At 43.8% G+C, this 13,327-nt stretch overlaps 1 protein-coding gene across 6 annotated transcripts in view; it reads right to left on the bottom strand.

The window, feature by feature from the left end:
* Nucleotides 1–13,327, bottom strand: part of FRY (FRY microtubule binding protein) — a 264,523-nt gene that overhangs the window by 211,854 nt on the left and 39,342 nt on the right. For 2 of the 6 annotated variants that reach the window (XM_044284650.1, XM_044284647.1), the window contains exon 1: nucleotides 2,311–2,973. The exons of the other annotated variants lie outside the window; for them this stretch is intronic. In XM_044284650.1, the coding sequence (XP_044140585.1) occupies nucleotides 2,311–2,380 (70 nt within the window). In that variant the 5' untranslated portion in view covers nucleotides 2,381–2,973. Of the gene's footprint in view, nucleotides 1–2,310; nucleotides 2,974–13,327 lie in introns of those variants that run through there. 6 annotated transcript variants of the gene reach the window in all.

Genomic DNA, 13,327 nt, shown 5'->3' on the forward strand with positions numbered 1-13,327 from the left:
TATGGTCCCTTTTGCTCAGCAGGTCCTAACATTAGGCTCTTTTCAATCGTATTACTGAATTTTCAGAAGTAGATAAACCAGAACTGGACCACAATGAATGGTCAAGTTCCACCAGTAAATGGCACTATATGGGACATGTATATTCATCAAGGGTACGGTGTATACATTCAAAGCTCCTATACAGAGTCATTATCCCTGATCCTGTCTGTTTACCTATAGGACAGCATAACCCTACAAAACAATTGGTCCGATTTCCTTTTGAAATTCCCAGCAGGTGTTCTGCTACTATGTATTCACCAGCCACTATAGTCCACAATCTGGATTCACCCTTATATGACAAATGAAGCAAACACACAGGGAAGCGTCCACCCTTGGCCTTATGCACTGTCCCTGCAGACTGAAGTCAATATTACTGGGCATTATTAAAAGTGTTCAGCAACAGCACCACACCCAAAGCATTTTTTATACGTTAACACAATGCTAAAAATAACTTTGCATTACTTATCACACCCTTCCCTTGAAGAGACAAGGTATGGCATCACATGCATGCAGCGTGTAATAGAAGTAAACCTGCAGCCTGTAATATTGGTAAACAGACCAGGGTGCAATATTGGTAAAGGAGCAGGGTGTAATATTGGTAAAAGAGCAAGGTGCGATATTGGTAAAGGAGCAAGGTGCAATATTGGTAAAGGAGCAGGGTGTAACATTGGTAAAGGAGCAGGGTGTAACATTGGTAAAGGAGCAGGGTGTAATATTGGTAAAGGAGCAGGGTGTAATATTGGTAAAGGAGCAGGGTGTAACATTGGTAAAGGAGCAAGGTGCGATATTGGTAAAGGAGCAGGGTGTAACATTGGTAAAGGAGCAGGGTGTAACATTGGTAAAGGAGCAGGGTGTAATATTGGTAAAGGAGCAGGGTGTAATATTGGTAAAGGAGCAGGGTGTAATATTGGTAAAGGAGCAGGGTGTAATATTGGTAAAGGAGCAGGGTGTAATATTGGTAAAGGAGCAGGGTGTAATATTGGTAAAGGAGCAGGGTGTAATATTGGTAAAGGAGCAGGGTGTAATATTGGTAAAGGAGCAGGGTGTAATATTGGTAAAGGAGCAGGGTGTAATATTGGTAAAGGAGCAGGGTGTAATATTGGTAAAAGAGCAAGGTGCGATATTGGTAAAGGAGCAAGGTGCAATATTGGTAAAGGAGCAGGGTGTAACATTGGTAAAGGAGCAGGGTGTAACATTGGTAAAGGAGCAGGGTGTAATATTGGTAAAGGAGCAGGGTGTAACATTGGTAAAGGAGCAAGGTGCGATATTGGTAAAGGAGCAGGGTGTAACATTGGTAAAGGAGCAGGGTGTAACATTGGTAAAGGAGCAGGGTGTAACATTGGTAAAGGAGCAGGGTGTAATATTGGTAAAGGAGCAGGGTGTAATATTGGTAAAGGAGCAGGGTGTAATATTGGTAAAGGAGCAGGGTGTAATATTGGTAAAGGAGCAGGGTGTAATATTGGTAAAGGAGCAGGGTGTAATATTGGTAAAGGAGCAGGGTGTAATATTGGTAAAGGAGCAGGGTGTAATATTGGTAAAGGAGCAGGGTGTAATATTGGTAAAGGAGCAGGGTGTAATATTGGTAAAGGAGCAGGGTGTAATATTGGTAAAGGAGCAGGGTGTAATATTGGTAAAGGAGCAGGGTGTAATATTGGTAAAGGAGCAGGGTGTAATATTGGTAAAGGAGCAGGGTGTAATATTGGTAAAGGAGCAGGGTGTGATATTGGTAAAGGAGCAGGGTGTGATATTGGTAAAGGAGCAGGGTGTAATATTGGTAAAGGAGCAGGGTGTGATATTGGTAAAGGAGCAAGGTGTAAGATTAGTAAAGGAGCAGGGTGTAATATTAGTAAAGGAGCAGGGTGTAATATTGGTAAAGGAGCAGGGTGTAATATTGGTAAAGGAGCAAGGTGAAATATTGGTAAAGGAGCAGGGTGTAATATTGGTAAAGGAGCAGGGTGTAATATTGGTAAAGGAGCAGGGTGTAATATTGGTAAAGGAGCAAGGTGAAATATTGGTAAAGGAGTAGGGTGCAATATTGGTAAAGGAGCAGGGTGTAATATTGGTAAACAAGCATGCTGTACATACACAAACAGATACAATGTATCCTTCCTGTTTACATCAGGCACTGTGTTTGTGCTATAGGCTGGTTCCCTGCCCGACACAGCACATTGAGCCAGTGCCTAATCTACATCCTATATGATTCACATAGGGAACATTTCACAGCAGGTAAATAAAATATATAAAATAAGGGTTAATCCAGACTATACTCACTATTACTCCAGGATTTCAGCAAATACTTGATGCTGATCTCAAAAAACCCCGAGTCCTGCTGGCTGGCCATGTCTTCTCTAGGTCTTGCTGCACCTCCTCCAAGCAGGTACAGATATAGGAGGAGGTGACTGACACCAAACTAGAGGTCAGCAAAGGAAATGAAGTCCGCAGATGGGTTTCACCTCTTCCTGCTAGGTAAGAGCCCTCATTAGAGAGGCATGAGATGCTTCTTCCAGGGTGCTCCTCCTTCACCCTGTGAGGATGATGATGATGCTTCCTTCCTTCACTGCAGACTCTCTGTGGCTGATGATGGTGATGAGGCTGGCATGGCAGGGTGTGCAGGGGGTGAGCTCTTCCCAGGCACCTTTTGTTCCATGTAGGCAGCTCTCGGTCTACATCCACATTGCTCAGAATGGCTCCTGCAGCCTCTTGTGTCTGCCTAAATCCTGGGGGCTGGCAGGCAGATAGGCTTCGTGTGTATGCACCTCCTCCAGAAGACGCAGGGAGCCTGTTTGCAGGGATATCAAAGCTTTTCTGCTGCTCCAGTGACTGCGATTGCAAGCTCTGCAGCCCAGGATCCCCCTGCTGCCACCCTGTCCTGCCCAGACTGCATCATGCTGCGGTAGCTGCACCCATAGAGCTGCTGCCAGTGACGTCCATAGAAAGCCAGCAGCAGGCAGCAGTCAGCACAGTCGCAGAAGGGAAGCACTTGGCTTTGTGCTCTCATTTGCCAGCTCCTGTAAACACATCACAGGGGCTGCTGGGCTCCTCTCTGCCAGCCAAGCTCATTGCTGCCCACCTTCAGACCCTGACTCACTGCTATGTCTACATGTCTAATCATGATGAATCACAACAAGCCCTGGGGATACAGTAGCACTGGAAGGGGCTGGCTAAGAAGTCCTACACAGATAAGAGGCCCATCTAACACCTGCCAGTTAGTCTTTCTATTTGTCCAGTAGGGTGAAAATTACTCAGAAATTATAGCAATTTTTCATTGGGTTGTAAAGCTGTAAATGGTTCTACCACAATGTGTCCATTATTTAGGTATGATTGTTCCTAATACAACAACAATAATTATTAACCCCTTAGGGACACAGCCTTTTTACACCTTAGGACCAGGCAATTTTTTGCAAATCTGACCAGTGTCACTTTAAGTGCTGATAACTTTAAAACGCTTTGACTTATCCAGGCCGTTCTGAGATTGTTTTTTCGTCACATATTGTACTTCATGACACTGGTAAAATGAAGTAAAAAAAATTATTTTTTTTGCACAAAATAATACCTAATTTACCAAAAAATCTCAAAAATTTGCAAATTTCAAAGTTTCAGTTTCTCTACTTCTGTAATACATAGTAATACCCCCCAAAATTGTGATGATTTTACATTCCCCATATGTCTACTTCATGTTTGTAGCATTTTGGGAATGATATTTTATTTTTTGGGGATGTTACAAGGCTTAGAAGTTTAGAAGCAAATTTTGAAAATTTTCAGAAATCTTCAAAATCCCACTTTTTATGGACCAGTTCAGGTTTGAAGTCATATTGTGAGGCTTAGATAATAGAAAACTCCCAAAAATGACCCCATCTAAGAAACTACACCCCTCAAGGTATTCAAAACTGATTTTACATACGTCGTTAACCCTTTAGGTGTTGCACAAGAGTTATTGGCAAATGGGGATGAAATTTGAGAATTTAATTTTTTTGTCTATTTTTCCATTTTCACCCATTTTTTCCACTAACAAAGCAAGGGTTAACAGCCAAACAAGACTGTATCTTTATTGCCCTGACTCTGCCGTTTACAGAAACACCCAATATGTGGCCGTAAACTACTGTACGGCCACACAGCGGGGCGTACAGTGAAAGGTGCGCCGTATGGTTTTTGAAAGGCTGATTTTTATGGACTGGTTTATTTACACCATGTCCCATTTGAAGCCCCCTGATGCACCCCTAGAGTAGAAACTCCATAAAAGTGACCCCATCTAAGAAACTACACCCCTCAAGGTATTCAAAACTGATTTTACATACGTCGTTAACCCTTTAGGTGTTGCACAAGAGTTATTGGCAAATGGGGATGAAATTTGAAAATTTATTTTTTTGTCTATTTTTCCATTTTCACCCATTTTTTCCACTAACAAAGCAAGGGTTAACAGCCAAACAAGACTGTATCTTTATTGCCCTGACTCTGCCGTTTACATAAACACCCCATATGTGGCCGTAAACTACTGTACGGCCACACAGCGGGGCGTAGAGTGAAAGGTGCGCCGTTTGGTTTTTGGAAGTCAGATTTTGCTGGACTGTTTTTTTGACACCATGTCCCATTTGAAGCCCCCTGATGCACCCCTAGAGTAGAAACTCCATAAAAGTGACCCCATCTAAGAAACTACACCCCTCAAGGTATTCAAAACTGATTTTACATACATTTTTAACCCTTTAGGTGTTGCACAAGATTTAATGGAAAATAGAGATACAATTTCCAAATTTCACTTTTTTGGCAGATTTTCCATTTTAATATTTTTTTTCCAGTTACAAAGAAAGGGTTAACAGCCAAACAAAACGCATTATTCATGGCCCTAATTCTGTAGTTTACAGAAACACCCCATATGTGGTCGTAAACCACTGTACGGGCACACGGCGGGGCGCAGAAGGAAAGGAATGCCATACGGTTTTTGGAAGGCAGATTTTGCTGGACTGGTTTTTTTGACACCATGTCCCATTTGAAGCCCCCCTGATGCACCCCTAGAGTAGAAACTCAAAAAAAGTGACCCCATTTTAGAAACTACGGGATAGGGTGGCAGTTTTGTTGGTACTAGTTTAGGGTACATATGATTTTTGGTTGCTCTATATTACACTTTTTGTGCGGCAAGGTAACAAGAAATACCTTTTTGGCACAGTTTATTTTTTTTGTTATTTACAACATTCATCTGACAGGGTAGATCATGTGGTAATTTTATAGAGCAGGTTGTCACGGATGCGGCGATACATAATATGTATACAATTTTTTTTATTTATGTAAGTTTTACACAATGATTTTATTTTTAAAACAAAAAAAGTTTTAGTGTCTACATAGTCTAAGAGCCATAGTTGTTTCAGTTTTTGGGCGATTATCTTAAGTAGGGTCTCATTTTTTGCGGGATGAGATGACGGTTTGATTGGCACTATTTTGGGGTGCATATGATTTTTTGATCGCTTGCTATTGCACTTTTTGTGATGTAAGATGACCAAAAATTGCTTTTTTTACACCGTTTTTATTTTTATTTTTTTACGGTGGTCACCTGAGGGGTTAGGTCATGTGATATTTTTATAGAGCCGGTCCATACGGACGCGGCAATACCCAATATGTATACTTTTTTTTATTTATGTAAGTTTTACACAATGATTTCATTTTTGAAACAAAAAAAATGATGTTTTAGTGTTTTCATAGTCTAAGAGCCATAGTTTTTTCAGTTTTTGGGCGATTATCTTAAGTAGGGTCTCATTTTTTGCGGGATGAGATGATGGTTTGATTGTTACAATTTTGGCGTACATGCGACTTTTTTGATCACTTTTATTACCTTTTTTTGGGAAGTAAGGTGGGCAAAATTTCTATTTTATCATAGTTTTTAATTTTTTATTTTTATGGCGTTCACCGTTCGGGTAAAGTAACATTACAGTTTTATAGATCAGGTCGTTACGGACGCGGCAATACCAAACATGTGTAGGGAATTTAATTTTTTTCATTTTTAATCAGTGATAAATGTGTTTTTTGATTTTTACTTTTTTTCACTTTTTTTCACTTTTTTTTTTTACCCAGACCCACTTGGTTCTTGAAGATCCAGTGGGTCTGATGTCTATATAATACAGTACTGTACTCTATATAGGGTACTGCACTGTATTTTACTTACACTGAACAGATCTATGCTTTCAGCACAGATCTGTTCAGCACCATGGACAGCAGGACGCCTGAGCAGGCGTCCTGTTGCCATGGGAACCTTCCCCGTCTGCCACAACTTCGCAGACGGGGAAGGGTAAGGACTGGGGTGTCGGGGGGCTGTCTGGGGGCTCTCTCCCTCTCCCATCGGGGGGCTGCAAAGGCACAGCAGCCCCCCGATCGGAGAGGGAGGGAGCTCCCTGCGCTGTTAACCTTTTCCATACAGCGGTACCGCTGTATGGAAAGGGTTAAACGGCTGACATCGCATCAACGATGTCAGCCGTTTATACCAGGGTGCCAGCAATGTGCTGGCACCCTGGTATACCCACTCTACACCAACGATTACGCAATGGGAGGCGGGCGGGGGATCGCGATCCCGCCTGCCGCACCGCCCGCCTCCCGCACCGCCCGCACCGCCCGCACCGCCCGCAACCCTCCCCCTGCACCACCCGCCCACATAATATCATTCAGGGGTGCAGGGGGAGGAATAACATATATATTCTGGGCATTGTAAAGTTTCTGATCCTGACCGCGGGGATCAGAAACGGCAAAAAGCGCATCAAACCGCAGGTCTGAATTGACCTGCGGTTTGTTGCGATCGCCGACATGGGGGGGGTCACGGGACCCCCCCGCGCATTTTGCCTAGGTGCCTGCTCAATGATTTGTGCAGGCACCTTGTTCCGATCACTGCCAGCCGGGCGGCAGTGATCGAAACAACACATGACGTACCGGTACGTCATGTGTCCTTAAGTACCAGGGCATCATGACGTACCGGTACGTCATGTGTCCTGAAGAGGTTAAAAGGGTTGTTTATTATTGATGACGTATCCTCAAGATAGGTTATCAATATCAGATCAGCGGGGGTCCGACCAGTGGCGGTACTAGAAATGACTGGGCCCCACAGAAAGCTTTTGAATCTCTTGACTTCTTCGCGACCCACACTCCTGAGACTAGTCAAGATCGCGCTCTCAGAGGAGACCGAGCAATCACTCCGTCCATTTCCTACAGTGTCTCTGTATATAATGTCATTTTATAACAATAAAATCTTTTATAGTCCTGCTCCTGGGTGAGCCCCTTCTGAGTCCAGGCCCCAAAGCAGCCCCGACTCCTAGCACCCCCACTTAGGGATAAGCGAACTTGTGTTTCAAGATCGACGTACAAAGTTTCAGGTTATCTAAGAATTCCGTTATGGATTCCGCTACCACGGACCATAACATGGTCCGTGTATTAGGGGAATCCATAACGGAATTCTTAGAGAAGCCGAACCTTGTACGTCAAACTTGAAACACAAGTTCCCTCAACACGACCCCCACTGATCAGCAGTTTGAGCAGCGCTCCACCAGGCTTCGCAGCCTCCTCTTAGCTTACCGAGCACAGCGCCATCCGATGTATAGCGGTTGTGCTGGGTATTGCAGATTCCTTGAATGGGACAGAGCTGCTCCTAGGCCGTGTGACCGAAGAAGGTGACGTTGCAGGCCTCGGAAGGTGTCTTCAAACAGCTGAACGGCGGGGGTGCTGGAAGGTAGACCCCCACCAATCTGATATTGATGACCTATCTTGAGGATAGGACATCAATATCTAAATCTCAGGTTAACACCTTTAAAATAGGGGCAGAATGGGTTAAGAAATTAAAACAAGCAATACACACTTCACCCATCCACTCACCATGGCCGCCCTGATGCTTAGGCCGCCTGCACACGACCGTATGGTTTTTTTTCAGTGTTTTGTGGTCCATTTTTTACGGATCCGTTGTTCCGTTTTTTGTTTTGTTTTTCCGTTCCGTTTTTCCGTATGGCATATACAGTATACAGTAATTACATAGAAAAAATTGGGCTGGACATAAAATTTTCAATAGATGGTTCCGCAAAAACGGAATGGATACAGAAGACATACGGATGCATTTCCGTATGTGTTCCATTTTTTTTGTGGACCCATTGACTTGAATGGAGCCACGGAACGCGATTTGCGGGCAATAATAGGACATGTTCTATCTTTCAACGGAACGGAAAAACGGAAATACGGAAACGGAATGCATACAGAGTACATTCCATTTTTTTTGCGGAACCATTGAAATGAATGGTTCCGTATACGGATCGTATACGGAACGCAAAAAACGGAGAAAAAAAAAACAAAAACCGGTTGTGTGCAGGAGGCCTTACCAGGTACACAGCTAGTCGACATCCCTGATGCCTCTCCACATTCAGGAAATAAGCGGTCAGCCAATCACCAGTCACAGCAGTGACCACCCCAACCAGTGAGGGGCTGAGCGGACGTCTCCTGTGTGTTGGGAGAGGCAACAATAAGGGTAGTGGGGGACCCAGTAAGCACAGAATGTGGCCACAGTGGCGGAGTAGTTCTGTAGTTCTCTTGACATGTCTTGTTTAGTAAATAGTTGCATTCTCCCTAATAATTCCAGAGTATCTTCTCATAGAATGTGCATTGTACCACTCCTCTGTTATTCCTCCCCAAAAAATGTATGAATAAACTGACAGCTGGGTATTACCAGTTGTCTGTGTGTGCACACGTAGACACTGTCCAGTGCCGAGAGAATCAGGCCGTTTAGGGACACACTCCTTTATGTGAGGGATTATATCCAGCTGTCAGGAGGAATAACAGAGTAACAGCACAAAACATGCTCCAGAATTGCTATTTCAGAAAAGATGCTCCAGAATTGCTATTTCATTAAAGAGTGCCAGTCAGCAGATCAACCCTATTTACCCCTTCGCTGCCAGCACCATACATGTACGGCACTGATAGGGTCTTTAAACATGGCAGTCTGCGGGTGTTTGCCGTTTGAAACAGCAGAGGCCCACGGCTAATGTCCGCGACCGGCAATAATGCAGATTGCGGTCATTACAGCCTTTAGACGCCGTGTTTAAGTTGATCACGGCATGTAAATTTGGAAAAACCCGGGTGAGCGGGGTGGGGGCGGCGATCGGGGATGCCGGTTGTTAACTCTAATACGCTGAGTCTCTCTGAAGAGACCCAGGGTATTAAAGGGGTATTATCATCTTAATGATCACTGTTAAATCTGTTAATGATTTAACAGTGATCACTTTTCTAAATATATTTCATTAACAAATCCCCACCCCTTAGAAAAAAATAAGCATATACTTACCTGACTGTTGTCTTCCTTGTCTCCCCTGGTTACGGCCACCGCTCTTCTCAGGAATCGCGGTGGCCGCGCGTGCACAGACGACTTCTTTTCTTCTCCCGGCCGGCCGCGTGCTGTACTGAACGCGCACGCGTGACTTCTTCCCGGTATACTTGCCGTGCGTGCGCGTTCAGTACAGCCCGCTGCCCGGCCGGGAGAAGACATCAATGAAGATGGAGCCTGCCCCCTGCCGAGTGCCGAAACAAGGAAGTGGACGGCTGTCACGGAAGGTGTACAGGAAACAAGACAATGCAAAATGAATATATGACTCACTGGATCCAAAACTAAGTAACAAAAAGGGAGACCCCAGCATCAGACCTGGCTCTCTCCCTTACTGCTCAGCCTATGCGATAATCCCAATGGTGGATGATCACATATCCTCGTACCTCGACTATATAACACCTGAACACCCTACAATAGTGAAGGGACACGACCACCGGCTCCCTACACTAGACACGGAGGGAGTCAGGGTCACCTGGGATCCAGCAAACAGAAAATCGCAAATGAATGTACAACCCTTAACTTGTAGAAGACTGGGAAATAGGATCAGCATGCACACACACTCCAGGAAGCTGTATAAACCGCAAACTAATGCATTATGGGGAGGAATTTAAAGGGATGCAATCAGTCCAACTACATGACAGCTGAGAGAGGCTAACGAGATGAGGAACTGAAAACCAAAACAAAGAAAACTCAAGGAGGAGGTTCTGAAAGGCTTCTGTCAGAGCTTCTCAGCTGTCTGGTTGTGACAACGGCGTGCCGGGAGCAGGTAAGTATAAACCTGCGTGTTGAGAAAACCCCTTTAAAGCTGCAGTTCCTATGTTGGCCAGCTGGTGGTAGGCCAACATAGAAGATCAGCAATGAGAGATTTTACTATACTCCTATAGGAGTATAGTAACAGTAATAAATAAATAAAAAAACGGGTGGACATTGTAGCCTCCTAGAGGGGCTACAAAAATATTTAAAAAAATAAGTGAAATTTTTTTTTTTTTAATATATATAAATATACATATACACACACACACACACCATGGGCATCATCACACCTGAAACCGCCTGTACTAAAAAAATCCAAATTGGGTGGAATTGGAAAAAAAAAAAAAACACCATTCCTCCACAGTTTTATGGGTTTTGTCCCTACGGCGGTCCGTATGCGACAAAACTGACCTGTGCCCTTCATTGTCTGGGTCAGTACTTACAACAATACCACGTATGTATATTTTTTTTTTATGTTTAAATACTGAAAAAATAGATTAAAACTTAAAGGGAACCAGTCACCTCCTAAATGCATGTAAACCTGCCAGCAGTACATCAGGGTAGCCCGCAGTGTGATACTAATCATACTTTTCATCCTGCAGTCCGATGCTGCATAAGGTCAGAAAACGATATTTTATCCTCCGTCCGCGCTAATTTGCATGTCAGGCCTCCTTGCTTCAAGTCAAGGAAACCACGCCCCCACTTGCCTTTGAGTGACAGCCCGCGATTCGGCTTCGCTTTACAAAGTCTTGCACATGTGCGGTGCTCTCTATTTTACTGCGCGATCCCATGCCCTGACATTGAATTGTGCAGAAAAACAGAGGGCAGCGCAGCTGCATGAGACTTTGTAAAGCGAAGCCGAATCGCGGGCTGTCACTCAAAGGTAAGATGGGGCATGGTTACCTTGACTTGAAGCAAGGAGGCCGACATGCAAATTAGCGCGGACGGAGGATAAAATATCGTTTTCTGACCTTATGCAGCATCGGACTGCAGGATGAAAAGTATGATTAGTATCACACTGCGGGCTACCCTGATGTACTGCTGGCAGGTTTACATGCATTTAGGAGGTGACTGGTTCCCTTTAAGTTTTAATCTATTTTTTCAGTATTTAAACATATAAAACCTATACATACGTGGTATTGTTGTAAGTACTGACCCAGAGAATGAAGGTCAGTTTTGCCGCATACGGACCGCCATAGGGACAAACCCCATAAAACTGTGGAGGAATGGCTTTTTTTTTTCCAATTCCACCCCATTTGGAATTTTTTTTTGTATGCCATATTTAATGGTGTCATTAGAAAGTACAACTTGTCCCGCAATAAACAATAACTATATTCTAGAAATAGAAATGAATGGGGCTGCGTGAAAAATCGCAAGCATCCGCAAGCAAGTGCAGATGCGGTGAGATTTTCACGCATGGTTGCTAGAAGTAGATAGGGATGAGCAACCCCGGACCCTATTAAAGTCTATTCACTGTATTATTTTCCCTTATAACATTGTTATAAGGGAAAATAATAGCATTCTGAATACAAAATGCTTACTAAAATGTGCCTTGAGGGGTTAAAATATAAAAACTCACCTCATCCACTTGATCCCGCAGCCGGCATCATCATCTTTCAGGATCTGCAAATGGACCTTTGATGACGTAATCACGCTCAACACGTGGTCCTGAAAGAAGAAGAAAGAAGACCATGCCGGCTGCGCGATCAAGTGGATGAGGTGAGTTATGTTTTTATTATTTTTTAACCCTCAATTGACATTATACTTCGCATTCTGTATTAAAGAATGCCATTATTTTCCATTGTAATCATGTTATAATGGAAAATAATAAAATCTACAGAACACCAAACCCGAACTTCAGTGAAGAAGTCCGTATTTGGGTCTGGTAACCACATTCAGTTTTTTCTCACGTGCGTTCAAATGCAAAAATTGCACCCGCGTGGAAAAAAACTGAATATCGGAACGCAATCGCAGACCAAACTGACTTCCATTGCATGCCTATTCGCGTGGGTTTCCCGCAATGCACCCTGAAAGCATCCGGCCCTCACCCGCAACGCCCGTGTGAAGGGGGCCTAAGGGCTCTTTCACACAAGCTTATGCCGTGCGGGTAATCCGCTGCGTGAAAGAGTGCCAAGCCCCGCTCTGGACAGCAGAGACACGGAGCAGTAACATGACCTTTTTACTACAAAATCACAGTAAGATAAAGTTGTCACCGTGATTTTGTAGTAAAAAGATCAGAGAGAGGCACGGAGTATTATAAATCATGTTAATGCTCCGTGTCTCTGCGGCTTGGCACTCTTTCATGCAGCGGATTACCCGCACGGCATCCGCTTATGTGAAAGAGCCCTTAAGGGTTAACCAGGCATATTGCCTGGTGGAGTTGATCCGGTCACCTGGCAGCATGTAGGGGAAGCTGCTGTATCTTAAAGGAAACCTGTCTCTGGTTTGGTGCCTTTAAACCACCACTATGTTATGCATTTCGGGTTTAGCTTCCCAACCCTTAAAAAACCCATCTGTCCTTGCACAGAAGAGTAAACTAAATGTCTACTGATGAGCAGTGCATGTACAGTGAAGTAAGGTGTACCATCCCTGGCTTCATTGCCTGATGTCAAAGAGTCCTGGACTCTTCTCCAAGCAAGTTCAATTTTCATTTACCTGTCTTTGGAGGGACAAGTGGGTTTGCAAAGGGCAGGTTTCGGACCCTAAACCCCAGCTGTATATCAACATACTGGTAGTTTAGTGGCCCCCAAACCAGGTGACAAGTTCCCCTTAAGAGCTGTTTTGAGAAAAACAAATGACATACTGGAGAATCACCACATAAGATAAAAACAATCTTTTCAGGTGCAAAATAGATCTTGCTGTAGACATAGAAGCACATTTTTTTCATACAAAGATAACTAAAATACCTACCCGGCTTATTTCCAACGTGACGTAAATTTTGCAAATCCCTCCCTGTCAATAGACTTTTGCTATTGACAGTCGAATGGAAAAATAGGTCTAAAGATTCTATTATTTTCAAAGGAAACCATATCTGAACTAAAATTTACTAAAACACCTGGTGCATCAAGGTTTGTGGCCGCTGATGACAATAGAGGGACAGAAGAAAAGATAATTGTCTGCCTTTCCCATCCAGCCTGGCTTATTTTTCCTTTAAAACCAAATCAAATTGATCCCCTGGCTAAGATATGAATGACTGACGCC

This window comes from Bufo gargarizans, chromosome 3, assembly GCF_014858855.1.
Source record: "Bufo gargarizans isolate SCDJY-AF-19 chromosome 3, ASM1485885v1, whole genome shotgun sequence".
NCBI lineage: Eukaryota > Metazoa > Chordata > Amphibia > Anura > Bufonidae > Bufo > Bufo gargarizans.